Source organism: Ambystoma mexicanum, chromosome 1p (assembly GCF_040938575.1).
Source record: "Ambystoma mexicanum isolate Mex_15411 chromosome 1p, UKY_AmexF1_1, whole genome shotgun sequence".
Taxonomy (NCBI): domain Eukaryota; kingdom Metazoa; phylum Chordata; class Amphibia; order Caudata; family Ambystomatidae; genus Ambystoma; species Ambystoma mexicanum.
In genome coordinates, this window is record NC_090921.1 from 518,291,411 (window position 1) to 518,309,647 (window position 18,237).

Here is an 18,237-nt window from a genome sequence, read left to right on the forward strand (position 1 = left end):
ATTGTTTTCTGAATTGTTTTGCTTACTCATTTTTATTGTACCATTTTTGATCCTTTGTACAGCACCGTGGTTTAAGGCGCTTTATAAAATACAAATAAAATACAAAGAAATACAAAAACATTTGTAGAGAGAAATGTTGAAGACCTGAACTGCTGATCCCACCCTCCCTCAACTCTTAGCAACCTTCCAAAAAGTGAAAATTGAACAAACGGCTCCAGACACCAGTGCCCTACTTGCATGGCCAAATATCACCACCCCTCGTAAAGCTGGAAGCCGAGCCTAACATTCCCCGCCCAGCACACGCAACTCCAACCTCATCCCACACACTCCACTTTGAGCGGCTGGAAATGTAGCCCAGGACTTGTGATCCACCCAGAGATCTGCCATGCCTCCAAGAGCGTGGCATGGAGGGCGGGTTCCTGATCCAGTGCCCCAGTGACCAGAAATTCAGTAACTGACACTCACTTGCACTGATGTCCCAGATTTACTGCAACAAAATGCAAACCACACCTTTGGAATTGCAGGACTGCCATGCCCTGAAACTACCAGCAACACTCGGAGCCCTCTCACTAGTGGCGTGTCTGGGAGTGGCCTGGGGTGGCACGTGCTATCCCTGGAATCTGATTGGCCATCCCAGGTGCAGCCCCATTATCCTAAACTATGATCATTATGTGTGTGTGCACCAGTACTTCATGCCCCCCCCCCTGCATAAGCCAGTGCCCCACTTGAGCGACCCCAGTCAAAAGAGTCTGGACACGCCACTGCCTCTCACAGTGTCAGATAGAAACTGCTTAAAGCGCACTGCCCTGGGAACACTGACAAAGCACAATACCCTTTTCTAGTGCACTAATAACACTACTGCAGTGCCCTGCCCTACTCCAGTGCCCTGACAACAGAGTTTGAGACTGCATGAGAGAGTCAAGGCAACCGCAAAGGGATGGGAGACACGCGTGAGGATGTGTTCGGTGGGCGCAGTGGGTTGCGTATGAGGTGCCATGGTCTCTGCAAGTGTGCATCTATTCACTCCATATCACACGGACTGGTATGTGTTGGCCGGTTGTTTCAAACCATTGGAGAGTACGCCAACACCAAAAAAATAAATGGACACTTTGTGCAAACAATTTTACTAGTGAAAATAAAGTTCGAAGTGCATTTTTCTAGTCTGCATCAAACTGCATAGGTGGGATTGAAAAACAGGATAAAGAGTAGCAGCTTTCCCCATAGCTATTAACCAAGTTCATAGGCCCCGCCCCCCTTCCATGGCTAGACTCATCCAGCCCAGGGCATCAGGACCTAGGCTGGGGCTGCAAACCATCAGTGTCTCATGGTTGTCTTGATACGGACAGTGCTTCAGGCGAGGGGTAATAGCAACAACTAACCACATCGAAATTGCCCCATTTGCTTAGTGACCCATGTTTGCCAGACTATACAAACAAGTCTTCAAATTTTCGCATTCATATATATATGTACGTTGGTTTCTGTAGAGCAAACACATCTGGGCAGCGAACGAGCCCTATAAGTAGATCAAAGCGTACACCAGTGTGTGTGGGGGGGGGGGGGGTTGAAGAATGAAGGGGACACTGCAAGGTCCCTGCTTAATAGGGACATGATGTTCATAGGAGGGTAGAAACCTAATTTCCTTTCTGTAGTGCGCTGCAGTGGGAGCTGTCCCGATCTGCGTTGGGGTGTTGCTCCAGACTCTGATATTCAATCAGGGGGAAACGTTCTTGCATTGTTTCCTTTCCAGCTTGGTGAAGTTAAGGCTTGTTGATTTGCACTAGCCGGTCAGAGGCGTAGCCAGGATTGACTAGTGGGGCCTGAAGCTAATGTAGTTGGCCCCACCGCAGTAACATGAACATCTGTAAATGCCCACACACCGCTCTGAGTGGCCAATTCCAGATTTCGGGTGGGCCTTGCCCACTCAGGCCTTACCATGTCTACGTCTCTGGCTAGCCTTTGCAAGTAGCGAATGGATCGGCCGGGTAGGTTTTTGCCTTGGACTTCACTGCTTTGTACGAAATGAACGCTATGTTCATGCGGATACTGGCCTGTGTTTGTAGCTAGGACAGTTCCTGGGAAATAGGTTGGGGATGTGGTTGGTTTCTTTGCTCCTTTGAAGAGATGGGCTGCAGCATGCGGGGAGACGTTCGCCAGTACCAGCAGGAAGGATGCCATGACAGTCTTGAAGTCTGAGGTTAGTGTGTAGAGCAAGCTGGTACCAGGACGTATGAGTTTTCTTGGGAATACGAACCTTCCAGGAATGGGTGACATGATGCTGAAAGCAATTGACTTGTCGCTGCAGGAAGGTTTCTTTCTGTCAGCCAGTTTTGCATTTGGGTATCATTGGGTCAGCTGCCGAGGACACCAATGCATGAAGATATCTGTGCTATCAACGCAGGTAAGCTCATCCCTTGCCAACACGAAAGGCATTACTCAAGCATTGACTAGGAAAGCAAACGGCTTCCAAAATGCCATAACCAGGGATGTATACGGCAGAGAAAATGTCAGTTAGCTAAATAAACAGTCGTGGACCATTTGCTAAACCGTTTACTCAATGCTTAGAGAATAAATGATTTGCTTGTAGAAGTGAAACGCTCATCAGTGTTTGGGACTTTTATAAAAGTGTTCTCTCTGAACACCTTTACGTGGTCAATACACAGCCAGCACTTCCTCAAGAGCTGGGGTGTTCCAAAATCCTTCGGGCACAAAGCTGTAGAAACAGATGGATCTTAGCAATCTAGATGCAGCTGCTGGACAACCAAATCACATCCTTTGGAAAATGTGGTAATGTTTGGTTGAACAAGATCTTTGCACCTTCAGTGTGTTCAGTTTACAGGAGGCACTGAACTTTAGTTAAAATGGAAGTGACTATAATACTAGATAGCCTTTTGCGGACAGGTCCGGAACAGACCAGAGTCCTAATGATGTAGCTCTTAGTGGAAGGATCAGGCATTTGTTTAAGACCCATCTCTCTGAAATCCTAGACACCTTCCTCTTCAGATTCCAGCAACCTGAGTTAGGTTTCTCCATCCAGATCCACGACCCTGTGCATAGATGGCATTTGGTACGGATGTGCGCTACGCAAATAGTCTCACTCACACACATGTCCGATTCGTCTCTTCTACAAGTAGGGCTATATCGGCAAAAAATGCGGTGGTCGATTCCATGCCCAGGGGAGCTGCTTCTCCAGGTGCCTGTGAGGCTGGGCAGATGTCCCAGAGGGAGGCAGAGGGCATGCTGACCGACAGAGCTGCGGGGAGCCGATGAAGTTTGAAGACACGTAAGGGGGACAAGGCAAGCAGTAGCGCCCTGCACAGCAACTCATGCCATACACAGCATAAGGGTGGAAGTAGTTGAGGTTCGTCGCCAATCTGAAAACGCAAGACAGAGATACAGTTGTGTTAAACATTAAAAAGAAAAAGAGGGACTAGAAAGCGAGTCCATTCTCTTGTCACATAAGAGTTTTTCAAGGCTAAGATGCAGATGTTAGGCCATTCCTCAAATCGCTTACCACAATTCATTATCAAAAGGGAGCTGCTCAGCAGCCTGCGTGAAGCGATTGTGGAAGTCTGAGGCAGTTTGTGGTGAGCATGTGAACAGCCGCGCGCACATAGTTCAGCACTAGTTGCTGCACATTCCTTGAACCTCTCACTAGAGAGGCCAAGGCTAGTAGGCATCGGATTCAAAAGATCACTTTTCCCCAAGGGGATCCTATCAGATCATGGTTGCAAGGCCCACTCTTCAAATACACTGATGCTATAAATGTAAAAGGGAATAGAAAGGATCGATGTATGCTCGTGTCCATGTTCTCTTTCCAAAGACCCCAAAGACCTCTTCCCAATGCTTTCTTTCAAAGGCGTCCCAATGTCCTCTTTCCAGTGTTTCCCCACTGCTATTCAATGACAGCTCCCCAACACTTGTCTTGAAAACTCCCTAATCTCCTACCGTTTCCCAGTTGACCCTTCCCAGCTTTTAGCAATCCTTTAGCCACAATTTGTCCATGAAAATGTCTTTCCAATGTTCAACACTGCTTTTTAAAATGGTTCCCAATGCGCCATTTCACATTCCATGACGCTATACAATCTCTTATTTCCTCCCACCTTGACACTGGAAATGTTCTAAAGGCTAGCCTAAGTCATCAACAGCCCTCACAGCAGTGCCACCCATATGAGCACCCCTAATAAATGGGAAATCTACAAATCAATGGCATCCAAAACACCTGCCCACCTCACTAAGGCACCCTCCATCTCCAGCAAAAACTGCAGCCAAGCCCCAGCCACCCGGGGATTCAGAAGCTCGAGAAGGAAAAGGCATGGAAACATCCGTTCAGAATTTATGCCCTTTTGGCATCGATGAGGTATCTTCAGCCAACTCAAAGCCAAAGTATCTCTTCACTGGCTCTACTGGATAAGACTGAATAACATGGGGTTAGGTCTGAGTGAGCCCACCAATGGGGATTCAGGAATGGGTGCAAATGAATTGGTTTTTCTTAGGATGGTGTTCTGACCTGTGGCAAACAGTCACTGACAGTCTCTGGGGTTCTGAGTGCCCGCACTTCTTCCTTGGCACCTTGCGGGTTCTTTGTTGCCTTCGGATGGGCTTATCAGGATGTTGTGTGGGCCCTCCAGGTCTTGTGGCAAACATGGCCCCTCCACACCCGTGGGGCCTCAGGTGATCTTGACGTTGGTCAGAGGACAGATGGTTGCCGGTGTTGGATCCTGAGATGAAATAGCTCCTGTCCCCCAATTTGCAGTGTGGGCTTTTCTGAGCTAGTTATTCTACCGGGCCATCTATGGGTCATTTTTCACATGGTGTAGAATCTCGGTATTTAAACCTTTACACTGCCCTACACTACTTTTCTTCTCCCATCAGCTCTTCTCTTTTCTCCCCTCTTTCCTCCTTGCTGCTATTGCTATCCTTTCTTTGACTGTCTATCTTCGCTCCCTTCTTACCACTCTCTGGCCTCCTCACTGTTCCACCACGCAGTGCAGTCGTTCTCTTTAAATCTCTTTCTCTCTTTCTTTTCTGTCTTCTCAGATATGTCCTTTGCTTGCTTTCCATTCTGCCTGTCTTGCTCTCTCGATCTCTTCAACCTCCTCTGCTCCCTCTCTCTTTCTCCTACTGAGTTATTCTGTTTGTGTGGTCTTCCTCTTTTGCTACCCCCTTCCATCTTTACCCTCTCCTGCTCTTGCAAGCCCTTCCTCCACTCTTGCTGATTCCATCTCCTTTTTTGGAATCCTCTAATTCCATTTTGGTATTTCTGGGTGACTTCAGCATCTGGCCAAATCTCCTCTCATGCAAATGGTTGATTCAGCCCTTAACACCATGTCCCCGTTCCATGTTTCTCAATTAGTTGTAGAGTAACCCCATTACTGGACACACGCTTGACCTTATCGCGAGCTCTTCTTTCCATAGTCCAGTCAAACCATCCATCCCTCGCCAGCACCGACCATTTCTGTATCACCTTCTCTGTACGGGTTCAACGCCCAACCCCACCTCTACAGCATTCTTCCTTCTCCCACTCCTGACCCCGAGATGGGATCCATTGAGTTTAACCACTGGATCACCTCAGCTCTTTACTCTCTCATTCCTTCCATACTTACTGTACAGAATATTACATCTTCTTGCCCTAAATGGGTCACTTCAGAACTGGCTATCCTCAAAACTGCCCCAAAGTGAGCCAACCATGTCTGGTACCTTTCGTAAAACTGTTTTGTTTTTCCAAAACAGTCTATATCGCTCACCTTTCCTGTGATTCGAAAAGATAAACGTACATGCTATTTTTACCAAATCGAACTGTGAGCAATGCACACAAAAAAACTGTTTTCCATTTTTAACCAACTTTCCTCTCCCGTGCTGCGTCTTCTACTGTCGTTCCTTCTGTTTAATTTTGACGATGATTCTGGTTTTTGAGGTCAGAGTGCATCTTGTTGCTCCTCACCTTGACATCCTCCAAACCCCATGGCCACTCTGCCTTCCTCCTGTTGTCAGGTCCTTTCCAATTGCACTCCACTTGAACTCTCGGCACTTATCAACCTGTTCTTTAAAATGAAGTTGGGTTCTCCTTTGGGCCCCTTTCCCATCAAATGTCTCCATCCTTGCCCTACACCTATCTGTGAAGCTTCAGTCTAGACACAGGGAGGCCATGGTGGGGTGAGTACATTCATTACTCAGGTGTCAGGTACAGGATCACAGGTAACAGGTAAACACATTTAGGAAGAAGACACAGAGACATCCACCATCAACCTCTCATCCAGGCAGCTCCCCTTCAACTGACACCCAGGGCACACTCAAACACAAACTTTCACTCAGCATTCCAAAGGCAGGCATTCCACATGCATTCCATGTCACACATACTCACAGCACAGGGAGAGGACAGTAAGACACAACACATCTCCCTCCTTATAACAAAACAAGAGAAAGGGCACGGAATGGAGAAACAACAGGACCATACTAAATTCTGACAATTACACCAAAAAGTCTCATTCTACATCACTCCATTCCTCACTCAGAACACCAGACAAAATGCCAACACCACCGAAAACCCACAACGTCTTGCATGCAAAAGCACAGGAAAACCATCACTCACCAAACCACTCAACAGCCCTCGCAGGTGGACCCTAGAGCAGGAAAACAACAAACTAAACAGGAACCAGCCCCAAAACACTCCGAGCGCAAACGTATTCAACGACACAACTACTTGTACTTCTTCCTTCGCCCTTCCATCAACAAAGTGGTGAACTGCAATAAACGCACCAAACACACACAAGGACACACTGACCTTCCACACCTCCAAAGCAAGGACAAACATGCCCTTAAAAAAATGACCACAAATGCCACATATCCAGGTACCGGGCACCCACCGCCGACATACACAAGGATTGGAGTAAAACACCCCCACAGGGGTATCAGGTGTCCATCCCCAAAATGTCAATCCACAGGTGGGAAACCCTACTACACCTTTAAACCACTGTGGTGTTCCAGACCCCCACCACCAACACAACTGGCACAGGTCGACCCAAACCCAAGACATAGCGGGTGTCCAACATAGAATGCAGAAGACATATAGAGACATCCACCGGCACCCTCTCATCCAGGCAGCTCCCCTTCAACTGACACCCAGGAAACACTCAAACACTCACTCGACATTCCAGAGGCAGGCATTCCAAGATACACAAGCTCAGAGAACAGGGAAAGGAGAGAAAGCAAGCCACCGCAGACTTTCTTCTGTGGTCAATTCCTTTCCTCTCGAGGCCCTGTCCCCCTCTGTTTAAATAGACTGTTGTCGCCCTCCTCCTCCAAACAGACCTTCCATGAACCCCTTAAACTCAGCCAATTTCTATCCCATTTTTCTAATCCCTTTTCTGGCCAAACTCCTCACAAATGCTGCCGCTGTCCAAATTCAAATCGTTGGTCAGACTCAATCTCTTCTCCACCCTTTTCAAACAGGCTTTCACCCTGACCATGGGATGGAGCGGCTCTTCTTTCTACCCCGGGTGATATTTTCGACTGACTACAAATGCGGGAAGTGCCACTGGTTTGGTAATGCTGGAATACCTGCCATTTTTCGATACCCTGGACCATGGCATCCTCCTTGGCAGGCTGTACGTTGGAGTAGTGTGACCTCTTGGATCTCATCTTTTCTTTCCAATTGCTCTGTTTGTTTCTATCCTGTGGTTCTCTTCATCCTGCCTCCCCCTCAGTTGAGTTGTTTCCTAGCGTCCTTCCCTTTCACCTATCATGTTCATTTCCAACCCCTCGCCTCTCATCTCCTCGTACGGTGTCACTTGATACACTTTTATATTGATAACAGCCAAGGTCTTGCCAGTCTGCAAGGAGAGATCCAGTCTTGCAGGTCAGCTGCATCCCATTTGATCTGAGAACTCCTTCATGCTCAACTGGAGCCAGACAGATGTTGTTTTGGTGGAACTCTGCGCCTCTGGAACTCACGGTTTTTGCCCTGTTCTTTGCTTTTTTAATTAAGTATATACGGTTTAAAATAAAACCGTTATGGTCAAAATAATGTAAAAGACAATCGTACAACAATATATAAACCATTCAAATAAATATAATCTTACATTATTTAGAATAAAATATGATCTTACATTATCTAAATATGAAACATGCAATTCTCCCACCTAAAAGTTCACATCGTGAAGATATCAAATGAATGCATGCAATTATCATCGAGGTTTGGCTACCATTCAGGAATGGACACCATAACAAATTGGGATCCAATTTTCCAACATTGCGGACAAATTTCGGAAATAGCAATGCAGGGAATACGGATATCTTTTCACACTCATTAATAAGGAACTTTGCTGTCTCTAAGACATCCCCCCTCTGTTTACAGAGGCGACAATATCCATGATGTGTTCAATCCAAAGCTTCGCTTTCACTTCTCCTGCAGAATGACCAGGTTTGCTCCTCGTGCTGGCACTACTTGCGCCTTCTCTGCCAAATAATCCCTTTCCTTGCCTTTTCAGCGAGGAAATCCTCCTCCTCTGCCCTCAACTCCCTCTTTCTCGGTCTTCCCACATTCCCAGCTCAGGCTTCAGCAGATCCCCAAAACTCAGCTGTCTGCTTTGGCTTTGGGCCCCATTCTTCTGCACATAGCTCCTCTTCAGCGGCCAAACTCCATTGGCTTCCTATCCTACTATGAATGTAATTTAAAACCTTGTGCATCGGTTTTCGGTTGTCCTCCCAGAAGAGTCCCCTCTTTCCTGTCCAGAAGAGTAATTCCCTGGTCCCCTGACACATCCCACCATTCCTCCTAGCTCAGGCTTCTGGTGGTTCCAAGAGTTCACTTCTCGCACTCCCTGCCCTGTGGAATACTCTTCCTTTTGAAAGTTGCTCCTGTTCGTCCGGCCCCCCCCGTTTTCAGGTGCAACAGAAAGCCTAGTTGTGCCAGAAAGCCTTCTGTTATTGACCTGGTACTCTGACCGCTCCCTTATGCCTAGGATCACAGCAACCGGAAGCCACTCCCTATGCCTCTATAAATAACAACAAATAGAAATTGACCTCAGAAGTATTCAAACCATCGAATTTTAAATGATGTGCTGATCTCTGCCACGGGTTCAGTAAGTTTGGGCAATAGGTTAATTCTGTACAATTTGAAAATGGAAATCTGCTTTTCGAACAAAATCTCTATCGTTAGAAATGTAAATGCATTAAATGTTTTCGCACTACTTTTTTAATCAACAAAAAAATCACACCACTTTTTGTTTTATTTTATTCTGCAATATGTTACCGGGCCGGGGGCATAATTGGATTAAAGCCCAGCTCCTACCCTACCAGAACTAAAGTTGGTCTTTGGCCGGTAAGTCAAAAGCATCTTAATTTGTTTTCTGCCTTTACCCCTCTGGTCTCCTCACCCGTTTTCCTTAGTCAGCTTCCAGGAGCCTGGAAAAACTTTGGTGCTATTACTATCACTTTGCACGTGGATACTCCCAAAATGTTTCAAAATCAGTGCACATTTTGGCCGTGACTAATGTGTATTTTATAAAACATGACAATATTTAAGGAACCGAGGAGTGGGCTCAAAGCAACCAGTGAACAATACAGGGACTCTGACTGTGGATGATGCATGGCTGTGATGTCAGAAATAGGAGTAGCCATGAGTCTTGCCATCCCCAATACCAGTGCCCTTCTAAGTGCTGACCTGCGGATGCGCCGCCTGGCCCGCCGCCGGTGGTAGTCCCCTTTGGAGAAGTCCTGCAGGTTGGCTGGGTGGATGGCCCAGTAATGGCCTTTGCCATTATCGCTTCTACCAGCTTTGATGAAACACTCGTTCAAGGACAGGTTATGTCGGACACTATTACGCCAGCTTCTCTCCTGAAAAAGACAACAATAAAGAAACCATTGAGAAAGGAGTTGGAGACCAATGCCAGGAGTGCAAACACTGATCAGCCCCACTTTGAGAATCGCAGGAGAAGCATCAACATGCGCCTACCACCATACAGAGAAACAAGTGAAAAAGCCATGAGAAAACAAAGAGATGGGTAGAAGCAGTCCAAATGTACAGAAATATTTTCATACTTCTGAAGGGTCCAACATTCCATAGTTACAGAGGGCAAATCCGGTGGAACATTCCAAACATTTCAAAATATGCAGGTGATTTCTAAAATCTGTATAGAATTGTGAAAGTCTCTGCTCCTAATAAATCTGCAATAAATCTGCCCCGCATATTTGGATTCTCTCTAACCATGGACCCACAACCTGATGGTTGGAGAAAGATATGCATGGGCCTCAGGGGCTCAGGGTATAGTCATCAACATGAGCCTGGAACTTGAAGGAGAAACCAGTGGTAAAGACACTGGGCCTCATTGCGAGGTTGGCGGTGTGCGGTGTGCGGGAAGAAGTGGTGACAATTCGATTTCTGCAACTTGTCCTGCACTGCCAAACTAGTCGTTTAACTCAGGCACCCACCGGCAAAAAACAGCCGGTATTACCGGCACCGTTATTACTGGTTCCGGTTATACCAACAATCCCCCAATGGAGTCCTACAGGACTCTGTGGAATGGGGAATAACTTACCATTACTGGCACTTGGAATCTGCCGGTAATTTGAGCAGTTCAAGTGCCGGTAATGATAATTCCGCTTGGAAGTATCCGCCGGATTTACCGGCGGGATACTACCAAACATATAATGAGCCCAACTGAGTGGATCAACGACTTTATGAATACACAAGCTTATGAACACACAAGGGAAAAAAGCCTGCCAGGCAATGGAATGGGCCTAAAACCGAAATGTATAAAAAAGTGAGAAGGCCATGAGAGGTATCAACATGACCATGCAACTTGATGGAGAGGCGGTGAGAAGCATGAAAGAGAGGCAAAGAACACAAGTCTAATACTTGACAGAGAAACCACAGAGAGGGTAAAGATGGGCAACATAAATGGTCTGAAAGCCTGAATGGGGAAACTTGTAGTGAGAGAATCAGAGCATTGCCCTGAGCCTACAACATGATGGAGAAACTGGTGACAAGGACATGAGAGGTAATTGACATGATCCTATAAATGGACATAGAAACCAGTGAGGAGAGAAGGAGAGGTCAGGAACATGGGTCTACAACCTGAACTGAGAAACTAGTGAAAAGAGCATGACATGACAAGGACCTAGAACTACGGTCGAATGAGGAAACCTATCAGAAAAGTAAGGGAAGCCAACATCATGGTTCTATAGCCTGACAGGAAAACAGTGCGGAAGGCATGAACGACCAAGGACTTTGTTCCAATCTGAACACAGGTAACAGTGAGAAAAATATGAGAGGTCATCAACATGAGCCTGCCACCAAACAGTAAAACCAGTGGGAATGGCTTGGAGGCCATAGACATTGTGCGCTGTATTATTATTATAATTATTATTATTAGGGTATTTATTTGGTTGCTGACCTAGCTTCGAGAAGAAATGGATCACTTACAACCTCATGGATAAACCAATAAAAAAGTCAGGCTTGGCCAAGTACATGGGCCTACAACCCAAATCGAGAAACCAACGAGAAAGACTTGAGAGACATTGGCACTGGTTTGCTGCGTAGAATAGTGGCCAGGGCATGAAAGGCATCAACGTAAGCATACAACATGATGGACACTCCAGTGAGGAAACAGAAGAGAGACCAAACACATTAGTATAAAACCAGAATTGAGAGTCTAAGGAGGAGCACATAAGAGTACAAGGACATTCGTGTACAACCTGAGAAAGGAACCACAGAAAAAGAAAAGAGGCCAAGGAAATGTTTCCACAGCCTGAAGAAGTGGTCCTACGGCTTGACTTGGCAGACCTAGAGTAAGGGTATTTGAGGCATTAATACGATCCTACAGAATGATAGAAAAACCAATCAGAAGGCCGTGAGAGGTCATCAGCACGAGCCTACAACTGGAAAGTGAAACTACTTTGAAGAGCAAGTGAGGCCAAGAACAATTCTCTACAATCAGAATTGAGAACCGAGCAAGGACATCGCCAGGCAAGGTTTTTGGTCTACATACTAACAGAGAGACCACTGAGAATAGATAGTGAGTCCACCAATATTGGCCAACTGCCTAACAGAGGACACAGCGAGAAGGGTGTGAGAGGCGTTTCCACTGGTCCAATAAACGGATGAAAAAAATAGTATCAAGGGCAAAAGAGATATCACTGCTAGTAAACAAACTGAATGGACTGAATAGTCTGCAGGAATAAGATGGTTTATCATGGGGTTACAACAGAATAGAGAAACCAGCCAAGAGGACATGAGTCCATAGACGCTGAATAATAGTGAGAAGGGTACGAAAACAAATGATCGGGATATACAACCTGATAAAGAAACCACTCTGAATGGCAACAGAGGCCAATGACATGGCTCTACAAACTGACGAGGAAAGTGTGAAAAGAATGAGAGATCAAGGACTTTGTTGCAAGCTGAGCAAAGAGGCCAGTGAGAGGGCTATGAGAGGAAAAAGACATGGGTCAACAATCTGACAAGAACATCGGGACAGGCATGAGACGTCAACAAAGACAGGTCAGAAGGGCAGGAGGGATATCGATATAAGCCTACAACCTGATAGGGGACACCAGTCAGAAGGGCATGAGAGGCCTCGCCAAGAGCCTACACCCTGGTAAAGAAACCACTACAGACACGCGTGGAAATGAGAAGCACCAGCATGACCCTACAACATGACTGGGATAGTATTGAGAACATTAGAGCCCAAGGACATGGTTATGACCTATATGCAGGGATCAGCGAAAAGGACATGAAAGTCTAAGAACATTGGCCTGAAGCATGCCAGAAAACCCACAGAGAAGAGCAGCAATAGCCTGGGGCTACACCCTCCCTGAACAACCATTGAACACAGCACGCCACTTACAAGTTTATGGTGAAACTAGTAAGAAAGGCAAAAGAAACCAATGACATAGGATCGCCATCAGCGTGGGAACAAATTAAAAGAACACTGGAATCCGAGGGACTGAGATTACAAACTACACATTTAGTGAGAGCATGAGAAAAGGGAATAATTAAGGCCTGCAACAGGACACGGGGAACAGTGACAAGGACATCAGAGGCTTCAACAAAGACAAGGAGAACAAGCACATGGCAGGTTGTGAACAAGGACACCAGATGTTGTGAACCAGGAATTGGCCACTGTACAACCACACTAGGGTCACCAAAAAAGAAAGACCTGTGCCTGCACAGTTAAGAAAGAATCATTCAGTGGATGGGGTCGAGCTACCAAAAACAGGTAAATAAATAGCGGAAAAGGGCCATATATGAAGTGATCCAAGGGTACGAGAGATTTGTGAAAGTAGCAGAGCAGAGTCTAGCACACATACAGTGGACTAAGCAGAGGTGTAGGCAGGGTAGGGTCTTAGCAGGCAATGCCCACCCAAAATCTGTAAATGCCCACTCACCAGTGCTGTGTGGGCATTTACAGATGTTAATGTCACTGTGGTGGGCCCGGTTGCATTAGCTCCAGGCCCCACTTGTTACACAATTCTGGCTACACCTTTGGGCCTAACATGACTGTTACATCACAATGGAGAATACCCAGGTATCTCTGAGGCACCTGAAAGGTTGGGGGTCATTGCAGGGTAGGAACACGCAAACACTGACCTGCACACTGAAAACTGGGAAGGGAATGAGGGGACGGACAGCCTGGGCATCTATATAGGCAACTGGTGAAGACCAGGCAGGAAATGGATTTCAGGTATGTCATGTTCTGACATCATGTGAGTTATAAATCATTAGTACATATAGCACAAAGTCTTACGTTCCTAGGTACTCTTGAACACGACCCAATTCAGCCTAGTGCCTGGCCCACGCTTTCCCATTGGGACTGGCCTTCACCCCTCTCTGCAGTCAGCATGCAGGTGAGATATGACCAGCAAGGAACCTCTAGAAAAAGGAGAATGCTGCTAGTTCTGGGCGCTTTACATGTGCACAAAGCAAAGCCCGTCGATGAGTACCCCACATGCGCCCGTGGCGCCAACCTTTTATCAGGTGGGCCTGCCACTCAAGGTGACGTAACTTTCCTCGAACCTACAGTGCAAAAACATGTTTGCTATTGGAAAAATCCAATGCTGCATCCATCCAAATCCCTCTTCTCCCCTCCCTGCTCAGAGCCTGATTGCAGCCGGGGACACATCAGTCTGGAATGCACCTTATCAGTGCCTGGGTCAGAATGTACTTTTCTCGTGCAAATGTGCACCTGTTTATAGTAAGTCGCAAAGCAGCTCTTGCAAATGTTTTCATGCAAAACTGAATAAATGTATTGCAATTGACCTCTAGTGTGAATCTTTGGCTTTTCTGTTTAAATGTAGCTCACTAAAATAGGCGCCTAAGCACCCCTGAGCCGGCATATAAGTACACAGCCAGCATTCAGTACACTCCTCGAATAAGCTATCGGCCCCATTACCGAAAGCAGCAGGCTTACTGTCTAATATGCAGTGTGGTTAGCTCAGTGAATTTATGCACCTGCAAAGTATACTTTGCTCATTACAATACACAAGTGAGTACTGCACATCACGCACTGCCTGGTAAATGTTGCTAAGCCGCAGTTTACACTCTGTGGAGCTCGGGTTGCGATGCCCATTCGCCCAAACGCATGGGGTGTGCGCATTGACTAGTCAGGTCATGCAGGGTGCATGCATTGTGCAAGGAGTAATGCACCCCACTCACCTTGCTCTTGCAGTTGGGGTATGTGTAAATCTTGGTGATTGACTGGAAGAAGTTAGGCAGGTGCACTATGACCTCCAGTGAGCATGTGACGGGGTGATTTGAGAGGGTGGCCATTTACTACGAAGTAATTACTTTGACAAATGTGGGTATTTAAGGGTTAAGGTGTTAAAAGGGGGTGGGGAGGGGTAGTAATAAAGGGGAAGAGGGCATAGGGGCCCCAAAATAAAGTAAGACAACATGTGAAGTAACATTTCGAAGTAATTACTTTGCAGTACATTGCCATGAAGTAATTACTGTTGATGAAATGACATGGAACCTTTGAGAGTAATGGTAGGATGTGGCTGAGCAAGAGAAGTTGCAGGATTAATAGGTAGGGGCTACCTTGCTCTTGCAGTAGGAAGTGCTCTTTGATACACAGAGGTAATTGGGAGGTCGTTTATATCTTCTAGAGGAGTGAGTGTATGGACTATGTTTGAATAAGGAATGAATGCTATCAAGCTTATCTTAATGCAGCCGGAGAATCCAGCAGAACATCAGTTCTGGCCCTCTCTGCCGGAATCCCCTGCTTCGATGCTTGAAGCAGTATCAGACACAGGAATCCAGCGGTCAATCTGCATGAATCTCCGGCATGCATGCAAGTGTGCATGGTGGAGATGGCTAGATTCTGGCCTTCATTACAATGAATCCCTATAGACCATGCCTGCTTTTGCAAAACGAAGATGGAGCAAGATAGGTCCGGTGTCTCTGCGGGTATCAGGCTAACTGATCAAGCAGAGAAGCTTGAGGATTTCTGCCACGCTCCGGTAAACACTCCATGGAAAATCTGCTTCAGAGTTTCCACCTGTGGTTCATATACTGTGTGGGAATGGCCTGCAGGATGGAGCGTATGCTGAAAAATGCACAGAACGCATTGCACAATAATGCACAATAATGACGGTGCAATCTGGTCCCCCTGATTTCCTCCCCTGGTTGCTTGAAGATCCCTTGCTGCCTAATTGCCCGCCCTTAGCCAACCCCTGCCCCGTTGCTTTCTCATTGCTGCCTTGTATGGATCCCTTGCAACCTGCTCCCCTCTTTCTGTGCTTGCCCCTGTGACTTGTAACGCGCTCCATTGCATGCCAAAGGGGGGTCTGCGCCAAATAAATACCCTCATAATAATGTATTTTTTTGTTGTTGTTCTTTCTCCACACCTACCCCCACCGGTTTGCGGCCCTTGGGGGGTGCGCTGAGTATGCATGCATGTCTGCATGCATGCATGCATGCATGCAGGGGGTTTAACATACGGTAGCCCTAGCTGGAATGCAATAGATCGACGTACAAAGGGAAATGGTCATAGGATACAATCGAACGGTTGCAATAAGAGTACGGCTACAGATGTGGAGTGAGGGCTTATAGTGAGTTCCAGGCAGGGATATAGGGTAGTGAGGGAAAGACGGGCACAGACTTGCAAGCGGGTAGGGTCGGTGTTCTACTTTTGAGCATGACAAGTGTTGCGTTTCGCGAGTAATGTAAAGATTGTGTGCTGATGTGCAAGGGGCACACCATGCTCTTGGCATAAAGGAAGGTCTAGGAATGACTGATCAAATGGACTCGGAAGTCGTTTTCTCTCTGCAAAGGATTGGGTGTTGTGTGTGGAAGAACGCATCGGATTGCACATTATGCAGGGAGTATGGGGACTGTGTGTGTGATAGGAGAGGAACCTATAGCATGCAGCAGACTCTTGGAGTAAGGACGGTGCTATGATTGGCTGCAAGAGGAATGCAAGGAGTGTGTATGTACATGTGGAAAGAGTACTGCACCTTGCCGTGGGGTGTTGAACAGCCTGCGCAGGCCCAGCATTTGCTCTGGAGCATGTTTCGAGAGTAATGCATGGGCTTTGTGCCATGCATGCCGCAAGTCGATAGATGATACTCCAAATCGTGCGCCTTTTTCTTGCAGTAGAAACATCTCTGCAATGTACTGGTGGAGGCTTCCCGGGCGAGTCCATTCTCTTAGGACACGGGGTGCACGAGGCAAGCGGGTGCAGCACACCACTCACCTTATTTTTGAAGTAGGGGTAGCTGTCCATAATCCACTGGTAAATATCACTGAGGAGCAGCTTCTTCTCGGGAGAGGAGAGGATGGCCGTGGAGATGAGAGCGATGTAGGATTGGTTGGGCTTGTCCTGTGGCTTCTGGGATCCTCGGCCCCACTTCTGAACCTGCTGCTCTGCATTTCGTCCCACCTCAGGGTGCCCATCGATTTCTGCTTCCGTTTCCACCTCCTGAGATCTGCCAGGTGCCTCATCGGAGTCCCATCCCTCTTGCTTCTGTGGTAGCGCTGTGCACTGTGGATCCTGTAGTTTGGAAGTAGAACCTGTCCCAGCAAGAGGTTGTGGTTCTGTGCAGTGTGTGGGCTGCTGGGGCTCACCACCCTGCAGTTTCTGTGGGTGCGGCTGTTGCTGTGGGACTTGGCCATCCCTTCGCCGCTCACCTACTCTATGTTGGTGTAGAGTATGGAGCTTGGCTTGGGGTTGTTGTTGTTGGTCGCTCTGGGCTGTACCACTTCTCTGAGGTGGACAGTGTGACTGCTTTTCTGCTCTGTGTTGATGGAGAGTCTGGAGCTTGTCTTGGGGTTGTAGTTGAGAGCTATGGGGTGTGTGGCTCCCCTCAGGGGGAGAGTGTGGCTGCTTCACAGCTGCATGCTGATGGAAAGTCAGGAGTTCATCCTGGGGTGGTTTTTGAGGATTCTGCTCTCCCATAAGCGGCACTTGTTGGGGGTCCAGGGTCGGTGGTATTTCTTGCTGGAGGTCTGCAAGCCCTTTTCCACCTGCGAGATTGTCCCCCGTGTTTTTCTCCCATGCTTGATGTTGCTGGGGCTCTTTCAGTGGTCTCCACAAACGCTTGACTTCCTTGTGGAATGATTCCTTAGCGGCAGGGAGCGGCTCTTTTTCCACATTCTTCTCGGCTCTTTTGTCCTCGCCAAAAAGCAGAACGTCTATAAGGAAAGAGGCTCCAAGTGGCCGGTCGGCTAGGGGCATCTTGGTGCGGCCCTGAGGCAGAAACTGGGGGCAGGAACCAGCGCAGGCACCAAACCCCACTCACCGCCCCCCAGGTATAGTGCATGTGACAGTGTAGATCTCGCGGAACAAGCCTGGTCCCTCCCTCGGCACTCTCAGGGCCTTCTTCCTTCAATAGGCTGCTATCGCAGCAATGCATCCTCTCCCATTTTGCGGACAGCGTGCGTTCCTGGGGCTCCGTGAACGAATCCTCGTGCCTCGCGCTCTCCCCGTGGACACACGAGACGTTGGCTTCCTCTCAGAACATCAGGACAAGTTCAGCGCACCTGTGTCCCGCTCAGGCAAGCCTCGGGTCCTCTCCAGGCCTGGCCCCTACTCTTCCTCTCGGGAGGCGCTTGCTCCACGGTTCTCCCTCCGTTTTTCCTCTTCCACCACAGAATTCCATCTGATTGCGGATCACACCCGTTTGCTAATTGTGTTTTCACAAACGCGCTGCCCCTGCAAAGCACCCTGTTTATCTGTCAAAGCTCCAGGTTTAGCGGATTACACATTTAAGCCTAATATGTAAAATGATTAATCCCCAACA

The 18,237-nt window shown here is 47.5% G+C and overlaps 1 protein-coding gene across 1 annotated transcript; it reads right to left on the reverse strand.

The window, feature by feature from the left end:
- Window positions 1-1,107: 1,107 nt before the first annotated feature.
- Window positions 1,108-18,152, reverse strand: LOC138574244 (forkhead box protein D2-like). Its single transcript, XM_069649397.1, has 3 exons — window positions 16,692-18,152; window positions 9,662-9,834; window positions 1,108-3,371 (listed from the first exon to the last, which is right to left on the reverse strand). The coding sequence occupies exons 1-3, from the start codon at window positions 17,670-17,672 to the stop codon at window positions 3,134-3,136; spliced, it is 1,392 nt and encodes a 463-aa protein (XP_069505498.1). The 5' UTR covers window positions 17,673-18,152; the 3' UTR covers window positions 1,108-3,133.
- Window positions 18,153-18,237: the final 85 nt, after the last annotated feature.

Coding starts and splice junctions, on each gene's coding strand:
- LOC138574244 (XM_069649397.1), bottom strand. CDS start 17,672: ATGCCCCTAGCCGACCGGCCACTTGGAGCCTCTTTCCTTATAGACGTT. Junction 9,835..16,691: donor ACCCCTACTTCAAAAATAAG/GTGAGTGGTGTG, acceptor TGTCTTTTTCAG/GAGAGAAGCTGGCGTAATAG. Junction 3,372..9,661: donor GCCAGGCGGCGCATCCGCAG/GTCAGCACTTAG, acceptor TTGCGTTTTCAG/ATTGGCGACGAACCTCAACT.